Source organism: Myxine glutinosa, chromosome 2 (assembly GCF_964187855.1).
Source record: "Myxine glutinosa chromosome 2, kmMyxGlut1.1, whole genome shotgun sequence".
Classification (NCBI taxonomy): domain Eukaryota; kingdom Metazoa; phylum Chordata; class Myxini; order Myxiniformes; family Myxinidae; genus Myxine; species Myxine glutinosa.
The window spans coordinates 30,046,390-30,065,791 of record NC_136262.1 but is presented as its reverse complement, the minus strand read 5'-3'; the positions used below and the strand labels follow the sequence as shown (position 1 = coordinate 30,065,791).

The window sequence follows — 19,402 nt, the reverse complement described above, 5'->3', positions numbered from 1 at the left end:
CACTCTACTCTGGACATGCTGCTTCTGCTGTCTCAACAATGGATGGACGTCTTCGATTCTGGCACCCCGCTCTACTCACCAAACTCTCCTCCTATGGTATCCAAGGAAATCTCCATGCATGGCTTGCGGACTTCCTCTCCAGTCGCAGTCAACGTGTGGCCCTGAATGGAATTCTCTCAACTCCCCTTCCTGTTCAAGCTGGAGTTCCTCGAGGCAGTGTTCTGGGCCCTGTGCTTTTTCTGGTCTTCATTAATGATCTCTCCGACTCTGGAAAATCCTCTCTATCTTTTTTCTGATGACTCCAATCTCTGCTGCTCCATATCTCAACCCTCAGATCGGCAGGCAGCAGCCTCTTCCCTCTTCTCAGGCCGTGACAAAATTGCAAACTGGTCAAACACTTGGAATATGTCTTTCAATCCTGAAAAATCTCACATTCTCACTTTCTCTTTCCAAAAGGATGTTCTGGTAAACCCTACATCGACTTTTAAATTTTTTTAAATAATCCTCTTGAGGAAGTTCGGTCATTTAAACTCCTGGGTCTCACTCTCAACCATGATCTTTCTTGAGCAAATCACATTTCAAAGTTTCCAGCCAGCGACTGGACATCCTCTGTCGTACAAAGTCTTTCCTTGCCACATCTGAGCTTCTATCCACCTCCAAGACCTTCATCCACAGCTTAATGGAGTACTGCTCTCCCCTCTGGGCTGGCTCCCCTGCCTCACATCTTGCTCAGCTTGATGCCATGGAAACCAAGGCTTTCAAGATCATTGGAGTCTCTCGCAATGAAGCTGAGAGTATGGGCCTATCACTTCGCCATTGCTGAAAGGTCAATGGTCTCTCTGTCTTCGTCCGGCTCATTTCTGGTCTTGCACCCTCTGCCCTCTCCATGCTTTGTCTCCCCCAGGTATGTGCAGGATGCATATGATCTAACAGCAACCTCCTCCTAGTGAAACTGCCTAAATCCAGAAACACTGCTCACTTCCACTCATTTATTCCTCTTTTTCCTCACCTGTGGTTCCTCAACCCCACCTCTTTTTCTCCACACTCTTCAATATCATTCTTCCCTCCAGGTCTTCAAGACAGCTGTTCACCCCCATCTCAAGTTATCCCCCATCCAAACCATGATATTTTCTACACCTGTTAAACCACCCCCATCCCTCCCATCTGCCTCCCAGTTGCTTATGTATCCAACTTGTGCACCCCTTGCGTTCTCCCCGACCCCGCATCATTACCTGTCTCCATCGACTTTCACCCTCCACCCTGCTGTTGGTGTTTCCCCTTTCTCCCGCTGTTCCCTTCGTTATGTTGTGTCCTGATATGTTCTGTGTCCTCGTTCTCCATGAACTTTGACCATGTATAAAAAAATATACAAATATATTTAATAAAATAATGATTTTAAAGATCGTTTTTAAAAAATCCCCAATTTTAGTGCTAACGAAGCAGTTTTAAACATCACCCTTACAAGATGATGCTGAGTCGCAGTTTTGAAGATGGAGGCTTTATTGATCGCCACGTATAAGACTGCTTCAATAGCGCTAAACTTCCGCATTTTAAAACGATCTTTAAAATCATTATTTTATTGGAATTGAAACACTGCATATTAATTGAACACTAGTGGGCACAGGGCATCGTGTTCTATGAACTCTAGTTCTAAACTGTATTTTAGCACTGATATTAACACAATCAAATGGACTTAAATTTGAATCGGTTAACATGTTATTTGGCATCATATGGTGCTTGGACCCATGAAGACATTAAATTAATGATATTCTAAGCTCAGTGTTGGCTTGAGATCTACGGGTCCTGATTTTAAACCCCTGTTGTGCCGTTGAACAAACACCAGGTGGGTTGACTCAGCCTGTCATCCTTCCAAGGTCAGCAAAATGAGTACTAGCTTACTGATAAAGGAGGCATTGCATCAATGGCACAGCCGCGCCCCCAGAGGCTGCATATGAACCACCATCGCCATTGATATTCTATAATCTGTATGACACTTTAAGACAGTCTTTGGATTTTGGTAGGGAAATTACAAAAAATGTATACATTTCACATTTTCATTTAAAAAACAAAAAATAAAAAAACGAATAAAAAATTCTCAAAATTGTCTTCACCAGTCTTCTGCATATTTGTGTATTTCAATGGTGAATTTGAATATGAGTGAAGTCACGAAAATTGGAACACTTTCATTTTTCTCAATACAGGGCTTGATATTTTCTTATTACAAATAAAATATCCACTATTTTACACTTGTATGTGTAATGGGGTCTCCTCTACCTGCAGAGACAATTTCAGTGCAATATAACAATTTTTGGTTCTTGCGTGACAGGTTAAAGGCCAAAAAAGGGGGTATTTTTGGCATTAAAATGTAAAGTAGTTAGACTATGACATTTCTTTGATCAACTATTATTAGCAGGAAGGTTTTGAGGTGTCTCCTTATTTTTTTATGTAAAATCTAAATGCTAAGGTTTATTTCAGTGAAAAAATTATCATTCTACCCCTCTTCATTGCAGAGTAATTGAGATGGGAAGATGGCGCTATTTTCAAAGTGAGCTCAATTTGAGTGGTACTGATTATCACTCTACTCCTTTACAAATGGTAACAGAATAACTATATCTTTTGCATTTTTCTGTTGTAGATACCATTCTCTGTTGAAGTCTATAAGTAAAATTCAATAAACATATCACATCATAAAAATTTTTGTATGAGAAAATCGGTAAAAAAAAAATCTTCCGTCCCGTTATGTCACGTCCATCACACCCTAATTTATTCAAAAAGTAAGAGTTACAAAAATATGAAAAAATATGCCTGAGACAGCTTCAACCATTAGCTATTCTCAAACATCAAATGATTAATTTGTGCCTTCATGTTAATTTGTAGAAGGGGAAAATAATGATTCCGTCCCCTGAAGTGTCACATCCGTCACACTGTGACGAACTGTTTAAAGGTAGAAAATTTTCCACTGCTGATTTTTACATAAGTGTTCCATTTTTTGTGACTTCACTCATATACAGCAAATAGTGTTCATTTTAGCAAACAAATTCAGAACAGAGGATGACATTACAAGATCAATTAGTTTGCAATGCAGCTGCACATCATTAAAATATTTTTAGCACTGTTTCATGCACACAACATTGTTACCAGCCCTGTAAAGAATGTCTGACACACCTGGTAGATCTCCAGAGCCACTGTACGAATAAACTCTTTATCAGGTTTGTCCTTCTGAGCCTGAGCCATTTTGGAGAAGGACGTGAGCAGACATATGGCTTCAAAACTGTCCAAGGTGATGAGGTATTCTTCAAAAGCATTGCTCATAACCATTTCTGTAAAAACGCTTGGAGTTTGAGAGAGTATATTATTGCAAAATAAAGACAAAAAAATAAAAAATAAAATCTGAACTGTTTGCAGATATTAAGGCTCCTAAGCAGTTTTGCATTTAAACACATTCAATTTAACACATTCAATTTAAGGAACCAAAAGATGTATTTAAATTTAACATTTCTGAAAATGCTGAAAACTGCAGCACTACCAAACGATGAAGAAACCTTTTTCTTGTTGATTATAGAGATTGGAATCTCATTTGCTATGGATGCCATCTTAGTTGTGAAGGAATATGAACGTAAATGCCCAAATTGTAATCACTATTGCAAATAACCTACACATTACCGGTTTTCTACCTAAAAATCCATCAACTTCCCGGTCAAAAATGTTCATTTTAGATTGCCCTGTGACGGCCATTTTATTTCACAGGCATACCTAAACTTGAAGTGTGCCGGTTCATCGGTGATGCAATTGAAGTTTCAAATCGAGCAGTTTAACAGTTTTGAAAGAACATCTTCAAAAAAATTTGGGAAAGTAATAAATCCAATACAGTCGGATCCCGACATTAGCGGGGAAAACGTTCCTGGAAAATGCCGCGAATGTCAAATCTGCAAATGTGGGGGCATCGTTTCAATGGGATTAGGGGGGATAGCTTACCAGCAGTTTGTGATTCATAAGGGAAAATCAAAAATGCCGTGAAGAAAATGTGAATAAGCGCGCAAAAAACCACGCATACACGAAGCAGAGGGCCGCGAATGTAGAAGCAGGTGAGAAAAACCACAAATATGCCTGCGGAAAGAATGTTGAATCACGTGGTTGCGCATGTACAGCGGCTAACCATGGGTGCACATAACCGCTGAAATCGAATTGGTCCATGGGATTAACAAGCATCTAGGATTTTTGAGAAAAATAAAATTCTCCCCAAAAAATTGAAGATCTAACCACTGAACCAACCAATCCAACTCTTCAGATATATTTGCCAGTGGATAAAGTAGGATGCAAAGTGGCAAAGGAGTAGTATCTCTACAAAACAAAACGACCGTTCATTGTCCAGCTCTGGACTCATTGCTGGCCACTTCAGAACAGTCCAGCGTTTTGTCTTTAACTATTCCTGGGTGCTTCGACATCCTCAGACATATGCCAATCGAAATTTAACATTTTTGACATTGGAAAGTTGATGGAATTCATATGATATTATAGCTCAATGGAAACAGCAATTCACCTTTATAATTAGTGGGGTGATCAAAAGGTCATTGGAATAACCACCTTTAGAGGCCATTTTTCCCTTTTTGGCCTTTTTGGCCTTTTTCGGGCACCGTGGTTGTTGTTGTTTTTGCTGGTCCCCTTTTTGAAGCAATGTTTTACGGCCGGATGCCCTTCCTGCCGCCCACCCTGTTTGTCGCCTTTTACGACAAACAGGGAATTACCAGTGAACTGGTACTCAATTAGCTGACCTCGGAAGGATGACAGGCTGAGTCAACCCCCTGGCGTTAATTCAGCGATCGACCGGGATTCGAACCCAGGATCCTAGGATCCTAAGCTGGCACTCTAGCTGCGAAGCCAACACCAGGCTCATTGGAATGAGGTCATTGGAATGAATGACCAAATGAACAGCCAAAAGGTCATTGGAATGAGGTACAATAATTGAAGAAATGCTAACTTTTAATTTTTATTAATAACAATTATAAATAATGAGCACGGAAATATTTTCCTTCATCATAAATAAACTGTGTCAGAGTGGAGATCCATACAGGACTGCGCATCTAGTCAAGAAACTCTTTTGGTAGAACTGCCGCTCTGTATAGAACATTGTACATCATTATTCATCAATTATACAGTCGTGGCCAAAAATATTTGGTCTCCACAATTCTTTGTTTCACTATTAATATTACAGAACCTTTGTTTTTGTTTCAGAACTTTATATCCTTTTACATCCGAAAATAAAAAGAAATGGGATTGACAAAATTATTGACACCTTAGACTTAATATTTGGTTCCATGCACATCTCACTTTAGCAACCATTGCCTTTGGCTGCAGTCAAGTGCTTCCGAAAGCCATGAAAGCTTCCTACACCTCTCTACTGGCAATTTGGCCCACACTTGTGCAAACTACTCCAGTTCTCCCATATTTGAAGGGTGCCTTCTCCCAACTGCTGTTTTCAGATCTCCCCACAGGGAAGTGTGTTTGGGGTCATTGTCCAGCTGCAAGACCCATGACCTTCGACGGAGATCTAGCTTTCTGACATTGGGTTCAACATTGCACTCCAAAATGCCTTGGTAATCTCCTGATTTCATGATACCATGCACACAATCTTCAAGGCACTGCTAACAGAGGCAGCACAGCAACCCTGAAACATCGCTGAACCTCCTCCATGTTTGACTGTAGGGAAGGTGTTCTTTTCTTTTAAGACTTCATTTTGTTTTCTGTAAACATAGAGATGCTGTGCTTTACCAAAAAGCTCTAATTTGGTTTCATCTGTCCACAGGACATTCTTTCAGAAGGATTTTGGCTTGTTCAGGTGCATTTTGGTAAACTCCAGTCAGGCTTTCTCAGCAGCGGGGTCCTCCTGGGTCTCCTACCATAGAAGAACCCCCTTGTTTTGAGTTGGCGAGTTTAAACTATCATACCTTCTGTCTGAAGGTCAGCTTGAATCTGTTTGGCAGTTGATAGAGGTGCTTTCTCCACCATTCGAACAATTATTTGCTGCAATCTTCGATCGAGTTTTCTCTTGCAGCCATGCCCAGGTAGGATGGCTGCAGTGCCATGGGCTTTAATATTGCGTACAGTGGACACAGGAACATCAAGGTCTCTGGAGATGGACTTGTAGACTTGAGATTGTCCATTATTGGCTACAATCTTGTGTCTGACCTCCTCAGACTATTCTCTGGTTTTCTTTATTTTCTCCATGCTCATTGCGGAACACACGGTGACACAAAACAGCAGAATGACTCCTTTTCTCTATTCAAACTGGTTGAAAGTTATTATTATATTGCAGGCACCTTAAACTCACCACAGGTGAGTTCAATTCTAAAGTAAAGGAGAATCACCTGCTTGAAATCTAAATATTTCTTACAACTTCTAAAAGGTGCCAATAATGTTGTCCAGACCATTTTAGGATTTCTGTGTGGAATAAGCCAAGATTTAGTAATTTTTCAGCTTTTTTGTTTTGCTCCACTACAAACCAAAGAAATACATTTGTGGATACCAAAATTTTTTTTAAATTTTAACAATTCTCTGAAAGAAATGTTGCATTATTTGAAAAAAGTGCAAGGATGCCAATATTTTTGGCCATGACTGCACGTGTGCACTGAAAAACTTGAACGGCACTCGGTAGAGCGCATACGGCTGAACAGTTTACTTTTCGTATCCCACTGATAGGCTGGAATAGCATCCGGACCTGAACCAAAATATAATCGGCTTGCCCTTGTCACCGAAATAACTCGTCCTTCAAGTTGTCCTAACCTGCCCACAACTTTTTGAAATACCATGCTTTATATCGTTTTTGGCTCGATCTACCAATTGTGAAGCATCACTTTATAAATTTCTAATATCCGGATCTTCACCAAAATCTAATCAATTCGTCCTCATCACACTTCACACCCATTCCAACCTGCTCACACCCAACATGTCCACCAATTTTCGTGAGAATCTGTCAACAACAACAACAACAACAACAACAACAACAACAACAACAACATGCATTTTAAAGGCCATTTTCCCTACTAGCGCAGGGGTTAGCCTTGCGGTCCCCATGACAATCTTCTCCATTTTGCCCTATTTTGTGCATCTCTCCTTGTTAACCCCCTTGCCTGCATTTCTTCTTCCACCATCTTTAGCCAAGTCTTTCTTGGTCTTCCCCGTCCTCTACTTCCTTCTACATTCATTTCCATCACTCTTCTCAACCAGTCACTTTCATCCTTCCTCAACACATGACCAAACCATCTCAACCTGTTCCTCTTCACAGCATCAATCACAGGCTCTATTCCCATCATCTTTCACAATTCATCATTTGTCTTCCTCTCTCTCAACGATACTCCGCACATCCGTCGAACCATTCGCATTTCCACCCTTAACAACCTTCGTTGCTGCTCTACGTTCATTACCCATGTCTCGCTCCCATAAATCATAACACTTCTCACACATGCAGCATACACCTTTCCCTTCAGCTTCAACGACACTCCCCTCATCATCAGCACTCCACTCAGTTCCCGAAACTTCTTCCATGCACATCTCACTTTAGCAACCATTGCCGAGTCTGATCCACCTTCTCCATTCAGCATGTCTCCGAGGTAGCAAAATGTTTTCACACCTTCCAGCTTCACGCCGTCTCCAAGATCCAACTCAACATTTCCTCCATCTGCAGCTCCCTCTGTGCACACCTTACATTTGAATGTAGCTGCCACACTGGTTAATGACCCTCTCAGACCACTACATTTTTGATGAACCCACTCAGCACACATTGTACATTGAATGGAGTTCACTCCGACACCCTTCCGACACACAGCACAGGGCCACTTCCCAGTTCTTTCCACCTCACCACATGCTTTACCACTTGCCATCACCTTCGTCTTTCCGATATTCACCTTCAGACCTTTTGTCTCCATACATTCCTTCCACTTGTTCATCTTTTCCTTCAGTCCATCCATACTTTCCACAATCAACACCAGATCATCTGCATACAACAACTCCCACGGTAAACCTTCCTTTACGTTCTGAGCCAGCACCTCCATCACAGCTACAAATAGTAGTGGACTTGGTACCGACCCCTGATGCACTCCCACCTTCACCTCAAACTCACCACTGTTCCCGTCCTTCGTCCTTACAGCCGTGCGCGCTCTTTTGTACATTGCCATCACTACTCTGATCAACCATTCCTCCACTCCTAACTTCCTCAATGCCCATGTCAATACTTTGCGTGGAACCCTATCGAATGCTTTCTCCAGATCAACAAATCCAAGAAACAACTTCTTCCTCTTCTCCATGTACTTCTCCTGCAACTGCCTCACAATGAAAAGCGCATCTGTCGTTCCTCTTCCTGGCATAAATCCAAACTGCATTACGTCGATCTTCACTTTCTTCCTTATCCTCCTCTCCAACACCCTTTCCAATACCTTTCCAATACCATGTGAACATTTGCAGATGGAGGAAATTCCATGCTCCAATAACTTTATCGCTCGGTACGAGACACACTCCAGTGGGTCACCTTTCCCCTTGTATAGAGGGACAAGGTTACTCAGTTCCCAATCCACTGGAATGTGGCCTTGTTTCACCACCAGATTACAGATCTCTGTCATTCTCTTCACACCCCAATTTCCTGCTGCCTTCAACATATCTCCCACAACTCCCGTCGGCCCTCCCGCTTTTCTACCCTTCATTGCTTTTATCGCTTCCTCAACTTCCTTCTCAGTTATCTTCTCTGCCGGTCCTAAAACTGGGTTACTCTCTATGTTGCCATCCCATTCATTCTCTGTATTCAACAGCATTTCCATATATCTTTTCCATCTTCCTTTAATTCCATCTGGGTCGACAACGATTTGTCCCACTTCATCCTTCAAGCAACTCACCCCCATCACATCACAACTCTCTTTCGCTATCTGCTTTGCAATCCTGAATACTGCTTTCTGACCCTCTTCCGAATCCAAGCGTTCTCCGAACATTTTCCTACATGCTTCCTGCGCCTTTGCTACCTCTTTCTTTGCAGCCTTCCTGGCTGCCTTATAACTTTCAGCCTCTGCTGTTTCTGCTCCCGTACCCTTCGCCTTCTGCCACTCCTTGAACTTCTTCCTCTTCTCGTCAATCCTCTTTCCAACTTCATCATCCCACCACCATGTTTCCGAGTGCCTCGGTGGTCCTTTTGTCCATCCACATACCTCACCAACGGCTCCCAACAGACTAGCTTTCATTGACATCCAACCACTTTCAAGCTCAACCACATCATCCTCGACCCTACTCAGCCTCTCTTACTGTCACCTCTTTCAACCTCCACACCTTCATTCTCGGTTGGTACTTCACCCGCCGAGCTCTCCTCGCACCTTTCACCCTTATGTTGCAGACAACCAAGTGGTGCTGTGAAACAGCCTCCTCCCCCGGGATCACCTTTGTGTCCCGGAGGTGCCCCCTATCTCGCCTACGCACCATCAGGTACTCAACGGTTGTCGTCGACCCACCTGACGTGTATGTAACAAGCTTATTATCCTCTTTCTGGAACTGAGTATTACAAATCAACAAATCAGCTCCATCAGCAAACTCCAAAATCCTTTCACCTTCTCCATTTCTCACACCATATCCGTAACCCCCATGAACTCCCTCAAAACCATCCATACTCCTTCCCACATGTCCATTTAGGTCTCCTCCTACCACAACAACTTCCTCATCTTTCACGTTTTCCATCAGCTTCTCTATCGCACACCAGAACTTGTCCTTCTCTTCATCGCTTCGACAAACCTGCGGAGCATATCCCAAGATGACGTTCACCAAGAGCTTTCCAATCATCATTTTCACCATCATCAACCTATCACTCACTCTAGTCACACTCACCACACTGTCTACAAACTCCTCAGAAAACAGGACACCAACACCATTCACGCCCTCCGGGCACCCTTGCCACACAAACTTGTATTTCTGTCCCTGCCTACCCTTCACCATTCTCACACCACTTCCCTTCCATCTCGTCTCTTGCACACAACATATGTCCACTCTTCTTCTGACCAATACTTCCACCACTTCTCCTGATCTCCCTGTCATTGTCCCTACATTCCATGTCCCAAACCTCAGAAACCGATCTCCACTTTGGGCTGTACCTTGCCCATATGTAGTTGTAATTGTCACGGTTCTCTTTTTGAGGCAATGTTTTATGGCCGGATGCCCTTCCTGACGCCAACCCTCTTAGTCGTCTCTTACGACACGCAGGGATACGGTGTACCTATTCTAATCCAGGGTATACACTGGGAAACGTTTAAAACATGGAAATTCTGGGGGGGGGGGGGGGGGGGGGGGGGGGGGGTGGGGGGGGGGGGTGAGGAGGGCGGCATCCACAACGTCCACAATCTGTCCACAACATTTGGAAATATCATGCTACATATTAATTTTCACTCTATCTCTCAATTGTGAAGAATCACTATATTTTAGGAGTTGCCGAAGACGAGAAGAAGAGGCCATTTCGTTGGGTACAAAGCTTGTTTATTGTACAGAAATCTCCAGCAACTGCTCGCGAACGGAAGTCGTAACGGCTTATATAAAACCAAAAGCCCTCTTCGGAGGGCGTGGCTCCAACAGCCGCACGTGCGTCACGACCACACAACCAAAAGCCCGTGCGCGTGAGTTAGACCAAACATATGGTATTGGTAACCGTCACATGCGGATAAGTTAACCGCGACATGTGAATAAGGTAACCACTACATGCACCCCCCCCAGAAGTCACTCCACGGGCGTGTACGTAGTTCGCAGGCGCGCTCGGCAGCGCCCGGCCTCGGTATGCACGAAGAAACGCAGCCGTGGGGTTGAGCCGACCGAGGGGCTGGTCAAGGCCTCGGGGGAGGCTGCCGAGGTTCCTCGCAGGCCTCCCGAGGGTGTAGAGTATGAGTCGTAGTTGCGCGAGTGGCAAGCAGCGGTAGCAGTTGCAGTTGCAGCAGTAGGAGGAGTTGCGTGAGTGGCGAGCAGCGGTAGCAGTTGTAGTTGCAGCAGTAGGAGTTGCAGGAGTGGCAAGCAGCAGTGCGCGCGAAGGTAACGAGGCTCCAGCGCGCGCGAAGGTAACGCGGCTCCAGTGCGCGCGAAGGTGACGAAGTAGCCGTGCCGCCAACGCCTCGTAACGGCGTTCCTTCGGAGGGTCCCGGAGCAGGCTCGCCCCTCTAGTCGTAGAGGAGGAACCGAGTGCGGTGTGCGAACCACATGGCCGCTCGTCGTTGCTGAAACTCCGGCAGTTCGAGTTTAGGTCTTGTGGAAGAAATTGCGGTCGAAATACTGCCGTGTTCATGTGCATATTCGGGGGCGACGGGGTCACCAGTTTAGGAGTTGCCGAAGACGAGAAGAAGAGGCCATTTCGTTGGGTACAAAGCTTGTTTATTGTACAGAAATCTCCAGCAACTGCTCGCGAACGGAAGTCGTAACGGCTTATATAAAACCAAAAGCCCTCTTCGGAGGGCGTGGCTCCAACAGCCGTGCGTGCGTCACGACCACACAACCAAAAGCCCATGCGCGTGAGTTAGACCAAACATATGGTATTGGTAACCGTCACATGCGGATAAGTTAACAGCGACATGTGAATAAGGTAACCGCTACAATATATATATATATATATATTGTTACATATTTATGGGAATGTATGTGAATTCCTATTCAGGTCTTTGCTTATCAATGTGTAGTCGATTAAGGGTTGTTGTGGTTGGAGGGTCAGGAGCCCTTCTGGAAAAAGAGACCGGAAACGGAAGAAGAAAGACACGAGGGAGAGAAGCGACGAGGATTCTTCTTCCTCGCCCCGCTCCGACGAGAGGTGGGACCGATACTGAGCCGTGTGGAAAAGCGGCGTTCCCGAGCCCGTCTGGCGAGAGGAGTTACCGGGACGGATACCTGCCCGGTGGACACGTCAAGCTACCGTGTGGCCGTGCACCGACCCAGCGTCTGGCACCGTTCGCGGCACCGTCTACAAAGACGCATACGGGTCGCACGTTGGGGCCTAACCCGCGTTGCAAACGGCGTGTGGCTTTTGCCTGCTGTACAGTACCCGCTTCGCGTGGCCAAGAGGGGGCTGCAACCTTGGTTCCCGGTACGATACATGCCCGGTGGGAAAACGTCCACCCGGGGTTCGTTCAACTGCCCGAGAGCGGCGAAGCAGACCATCATCTTGGTCAGGAGGGGCCCAGAGACATTGTGAGGGACAGAGACCAAAGGGGGTCGTGAGTACAAAAGGGGACACACGTATGTAAGATGGCCATCTTAATCATCTAGGGGATTGATTGATTGTTGAGTGTGAATTGTGGATGGTGGATTGCTCGGGGAATATATCCTTGATTGTATCATTGAAATTGTATGGTATCATTACCCTTGAAATATATCATTGAACATCAGTTTTCTCTTGGGTGGAATTCATAGGGATTGCGTTGCGAAAGCGCCTATATAATACTACTTTCTGGCGAAGTTCCTCTCACGGTCCGGGGGTCACCGAGACCAGGTAGTCACCGAGGGGACCACGTAACAGAATATATATATATATATATATATATATATATATATATATATATATATATATATATATATATATATATATATATATATATTGTTACGGAACCCAACGTCGGCCTCTGTTCCCCTTACCGAGGGGGGATTAATCCACTCGTCTGACTGACCGACGGGGTCCCTGACGCTGCCCAGCTACCTCCGGAAAGGCAGGTGCACAGCCCCGTTCGTACCGCGGACAGATGTTAGTTGCCGAGCGGTTTTAGCAACCGCGGCACGAGCTATTAACAAGGAACTAACCCGATCCTTGGACGTTGGCCAAATCGTGCCACAGGTTTTCAATGGGGAAAAGACAAAGACGAAGGATGTGAAGAAGAGGAAGACAGCAGTAGAAAATACGAATATGATTTATTTCTACCTATTATGTACACAATGAAAAGTAACCAAGGAGGAGGAAAGATAATAAAATAAAATACAGAAGAAGAAGAGACACAGTGCAAATTAGCTTACCTATTACAGTCTTACTTAACCCCAAGGACAAGACACACAGAACAAACTCACGTACACAGAAGGATGGAATGGAGGCAGGAACGAAGGACTGGAAGGAGAGAGGAAGGTTCAGCTGGAGCAGATGGTTCTGGCTTGCTCCCGCACGGGACGTCGGGCTGGACCTCGACGGCCACCGATGCCACCGATCCTGGTTCCCGCGTGGTAACGGGTCGAAGCTGCCTGGTGGAGCCAACGCTGCCTGGTGGAGTCAACGCTGCTTGGTGGAGTCAAAGCTGCGTGATACTGCTCGTGGGGCTCTGTCACTTCCTTCCGCTGGACTCATCTGCCGCATCTCTCTCTCCGACTTTTTCTAAGGCTTCCGCGCGCGCTTTTATATCGCGCCTCCAGATCAACCCGCGGGCTCCCAGGGCACACCTACCGGGTCGCTCACTGCAGTGCCGGTTGGCTGGCACGGGCTCTTTCGCTCCACCTTTGATGACGATCGGCGGCCAACGCCCTGGATTCGGCGGCTCCTCCCCCTTCTTCTCCGATCTGACCGCGTGTTCAATGGAGTTTTGCGGCGAATACCACAAAGCAGCAGCGGCGAATGCAGAAAACCGCACGCAGAACCCGCCCAATGCAGTTGGCAATTGATGACAAAAGGGGAATGCGAAGGGAATCTACCTTATTTGAATTCGGTGCAATGGAGTGTTAATTAATGGAAGTCAAAGCCTTAATCTAATACACATAATAAGGAGATAACTACTGAACAAGGAGATCTATGATTTGCTACGTGATTGTATATGGAATAACTACGGGAACGACCTTTGACCTTTATACACCAAATGGAGGAAGGAGGGTGATATTTTACAACAATTAAACACAATTCTCATATCCATAACAATATATATATATATATATATATAATATATATATATATATATATACATATATACATATATACATACATATATATACATATATATATATATATACATATATACATATATACATACATATATATACATATATATATATATATACATATATACATATATACATATATATATATATATATATATATATATATATATATATATATATATATATATATATATATATATATATATATATATATATATATATATATATAATATATATATATATATATATATATATATATATATATATACACATACAGTAATCCCTCGCTATATCGCGCTTCACTTTTCGCGGCTTCGGTACATCGCGGGTTTTTCTCGCTAGTATATGTAAAATTATATATCGGATTTTTCATTATATCGCGGATTCTGCGGCCTATAGGTATTTTAATTTTTTAGATTTTAATAATTTTTGCGGTAAAATAAGCATTTTCTAGCCTAAAAAATTAATAATATAAAAATAAAAATATAACACATTAATTAAAACCTATATTAAAAGAATATTACAGTAAATCGAAATAAAATACGCATTATAAATGAATAGACAAAGAATCGCGCATTTTGCAAAGTCCCGTATTCTGGGGGTAATTAACTTGTCCATGATTCTGGGGGTAATTAACCCATCCGTAAGGAGGGTTCTTGGACGGTTCTTCGCTACTTTAAGTAATTTGCAAGGTTGATGCCAAACTGTGTCCTGCAGTTTAATGATCAATATGGTTTTAAGAGTCATCATCCTTTAGGTAACCTCTAATTTACAATAACTTATGTTTACAACTTAGAGACACATGATCATGATGACGATTTCGATGATGTTGTCTAAAGCTGCAATTAAATTAAGTCGCTGAGTAACATGAATGACCGAGGTTGTGGAGGATGGGATTTTTCGGTCATTACCTTTTGATACAGATGAGATATCTGCTTCATCACTGCATCAGATCAGGAATAACCACCCTCACCTTCTCTCCACCCCCCACTGCTTCCTACAAATTAACCATCAGGAAGCTGCTGCATATGCAAGAGAAAGCTAATGCATTTCTTATTAATTTTCAAAATTAATCATCATCTCTATTTTGAATAGCTCATGAAGACTTCTTTATGCTTAGGCCTCAGGTTTGATTAAAGGCACTTTTGTCAATTATTGCCTTTTGCTTTCAAAAACACAATTTGCATCAATGTAAATACTTTGTTGCACTGTACTTGTGTAGTTCCATGATCATATGTGTATGTTTGTTTGTTAATTAATTGCAATTATAAAAGAACTTGCATCAATGTACTGTACAGCTATATATATACACGTACAAATATTTTTCTAATACGTAAGGACTAAGGATGGGTCTCAAAAGTGTGTTTAAGAGTGTAGAAAGGGTTCATAAGAGCGTGGGAAAGGTTTATAAGAGTATGGGGAGGGTTTTTAAAGGCTTAAAATATATAAAAATAATAAAATTAATATATGGTTTCTACTTCGCGGATTTTCACCGTTCGCGGGGGGTTCTGGAACGTAACCCCTGCGATAAACGAGGGATGACTGTATATACATACATACAATGGTATCTGTAATCTGGTTCTCCAACCTAATGAGTGGACAACATGACGTCATCGCCATGCATGTCCGCATTGCCTGCAAAGCTCCAGAGGAACCATCTAGCAGTGCGTCATTACGGATTATAAATTCAGATATTGTCAAGTGCATGCAAAACTCACAGTTACCCGACCTGATTTCGCCCTTGTTGGGGCTTCATCAGGGCATGGCGATGACGTCATGTTGTCCGCTCATTAGGTTGGAGAACCAGATTACAGATACCATTATTAGTAACTCCCAAACGCAACCAGGTCGACTCCATATGACGAGTGGATACCAGAGATAACGTTACCGTGTGGCAGGCGGTGCTTATCGCTCCCAGCAAGGTGCAGCAGCAGCTGTATGGGACACCTTGCTGGTGGTTCTCCACTGATGATATGAAGGTCGCATAGTGACTGATATAAAAACCGAAAGGTTCACAGAGTTACAACTGTATGGAAGCCTCACTGCATTGCCCTGATGAAGCCCCAACAAGGGCGAAACCAGGTCGGTAACTGAGTTTTGCATGCACTTGTGACAGTATCTGAATTTATAATCCGTAATGACGCACTGCTAGATGGTTCCTCTGGAGCTTTGCAGGCAATGCGGACATGCATGGCGATGACGTCATGTTGTCCGCTCATTAGGTTGGAGAACCAGATTACAGATACCATTAGTAGTAACTCCCAACCGCAACCAGGTCGACTCCATATGATGAGTGGATACCAGAGATAACGTTACCGTGTGGCAGGCGGTGCTCATCGCTCCCAGCAAGGTGCAGCAGCAGCTGCATGGGACACCTTGCTGGCGGTTCTCCACTGATGATATGAAGGTCGCATAGTGACGTGTGTGTGTGTATACACACACACACACACACACACACACACACACACACACACACACACACACACACACACACACACACACACACACACACACACACACACACACACACACACACACACACACACACTTTATATAATATATAATATTTTTTCGTGTGCAGATCCAGAACTTCACCAAAATGTAATCAATTCATTCTTGTCACACACCCAACCAGTCCACCAAGTTTTGTCTGAATCAGTCTCTAACTTTACGAGATGTCCTATTGACAAACAGACAAACAACCAGGCAGGTGAACACATAACCTCCATCCACCTTTGGTGGTGGAATTAATTTAAAAAAGGCATTTCTAGGAGTGGCACATCTCATTCTGAAAACCTTTGGAATGTCACACCTCAACATGTTATTAGTTTTACCTCTCTTAATAAACTGCCTCCCCAACAAACAGGCCTCACTACAAAAGTAAGTCTTAAAAAGTTTCACTATGTATTTGCCATGAGTTGCTGACCTTGTAGTTCCTTCTTGCATTTGGCAAGGTCGAGCCGTGTACAGGTATCTAGCTCATCGCTCTCGGCATGGTGCATGCTGTAGAGGAGACGCCAAGCAGTGGAACGAGACAGTGTGGAATACGGCATCTCTACCATGAACTGCCAAATTCCTAAGCTGTGGTGGAACAGGACCAACAAACAAAGAAGCAACTTAGATACTCATTGAAGTGCAGTACCTACACAAGGAAAGTCTAAAGGCAGAATATTCCAGTGTTCTGCATATCTTTGGCAGCAATAATCTCATTACCTACCAATTGTCCTTTTAGGATGGCCTCCATTAAGATATCATAGTCAGGTTCACTATGTCAATAAATTATATTTCATTCACAATCATGGTAGATTAGCAAACCTATACATTTTTGGAAAGGTTATAGCATAAGGAAACTAAAAATCAATGTTTACATTTGGAGAGATACCTGTATGGCGGCCATTTTGGATTTTCAAAATGGCCACTGTAAAATACATCTTTTGTTCTATTTCTGCCTCTAATTACCCTAAAAACTTTTTAAAATATACTAAACCTATATTTTCAGGGACAAGGAATCCAATGAAAGTATCAAATTAGTGCTATGGGGAATGGTAAGACACGAATCAAAGGTTTTGAATTGCAAACAAAATACTGTCTTTATATTCGCGATAAGTTGCATAATCAAATACATGTTATCATTTTGTACAGGCAGTTAATAACATCAAAATGTGTCACAATAATTCATATCACCAAACATACACAGGCAGTCAGCAAAATCATATATACACATGCAGTCAGTATAACTTCACATCTACACAGGCAGTCAATGACAAAATATACACAGGCAGTCAATGGCATCAAACATACACGATTACAGAATATGCCATTTAGAGTTCGTCATCACCGTCCTGTGTGTCGTATCCGACAATATAGTCCGCATCGTTTTCACAGTCCGTTCCACACAAGCAAAGGTCGGTCAAATTGATTGGCAAATCGAATTGGTCGAATGGTCGATCGAATCGAATTCGATGAATCGAATCGAATCGAATCGGTCGAATGGTCGATCGAAGCGATTGGTCGAATGGTCGAATTGGTCGAATCGAATTGGTCGGAATTGGCAAATGTAAACATTGATTTTCAGATTTTCCATGTAATAACGTTTCCAAAAATGTATAGGTTTGCTAATCTACCATGATTTTGAACGAAAAAACATAGTGAACCTGACTATCAAGAGAATAGCCTATGAATAGATAGAATAGAATAGCATTTGGACAACCGGTAAAGAACCCCGGCTAAAGTTTCCCATGCCAGAAGGATGGATGGATGAATGGAAGTGGGCACTCGAGGACAACTGCAGGTAGAACATCTGGAAGTCTCTCCCAGAAGCAACAAAAGCATGCAATGAGGTCATCAAATGAGGTTGAAATTCTGAACGAGTGTGTCGGGGCTGCAAGTGTTCCAAAGTTGGATGGAGAACCACCAACCCTTGAATATGCAACCGTCAAAAACATGAACCGAGTAGATAACTCCATTGTGATTTTAAAATATTGCACCGTGTCAAAATGTAAAGAAACTGATGACTATATTTGCTTCAAGGATGATAATATTCATGTTCTGTTTTAAGGTTTCAATTTATGCTGAATTATTAGAATCTGGGGGATTCAAACATTACAGAAAACGAAACGAAATGTTGAGGACAAATTTTGTGAGGGATGTGTTCAGTCCATACGTCATTAAATTGAATACATTGGGATGATTCAAGTAAAGCTTTGTAAATACAAATTATGCAAGTATTATACAAATTATACAATATCAAAAGAATACAAATCAAACCTTTAAAATAACAGTATGGCATGTTAAGTAAAATTTATCCACCTTGCTGAGCAATGGTGAAGTATTGATGTCATGGTAACATCACAATACCCTTCTACTCAGAAATTTTGGAGCTTGTAATTTTTTGAATATGCCACCTAAATTCACAAGGAACTTCATGGCACAGCTCTGTTTCAAAGCACATGTGACTATGTTGGCTGCTATCTTTGTTTTACCCATAATGCCTTGATCATTTATGTCCCTACCTGTATAAATTGATCATGGTAGATTATACCATTGCACAAAATGTAAGCACTGAACTATTATTGTTACACGTCATATATTCAATAAAGCGCACCTCAACCTTGAACCACCCTCGTATAACCAAGCCTTAAAGTTTAGTTGCAAAAGATACAATGAGATATCTTCACATTCACAAGTACAGGTGAGGCAGCCAGCAAAAACTGCATCCTGTCAACCATCTTTCCTGCATAATGTGACAAATATCTTTAATAAAATTAAAACATCGATTCTGCATTATTCATGTTGGACAAAAGTTCAACCTCTCCACAATGTGAATATGCTTACTGTATCTGAGAGCCACAAGTGACCTTTGAAAATGTTGTGACGTTTTAGCAGAACTTTCTTCACCACTTTTTGGTGTGTTGGCTGGGGCAAGGTTCAATGAGGAAGTAGCGTCGATGTAGTATACAATCACTTTTTATTGGGACATAGCGATATGCACTGTTATTGG

The 19,402-nt window shown here is 42.8% G+C and overlaps 1 protein-coding gene across 1 annotated transcript in view; it reads right to left on the bottom strand.

The window, feature by feature from the left end:
• Positions 1–19,402, bottom strand: part of EPG5 (ectopic P-granules 5 autophagy tethering factor) — a 90,327-nt gene that overhangs the window by 59,953 nt on the left and 10,972 nt on the right. The window contains exons 13-14 of the mRNA XM_068108534.2: positions 16,829–16,983; positions 3,166–3,320 (exon numbers count right to left, since the gene is read on the bottom strand). Of these exons, the coding sequence (XP_067964635.2) occupies positions 3,166–3,320; positions 16,829–16,983 (310 nt within the window). The remainder of the gene's footprint in view (positions 1–3,165; positions 3,321–16,828; positions 16,984–19,402) is intronic.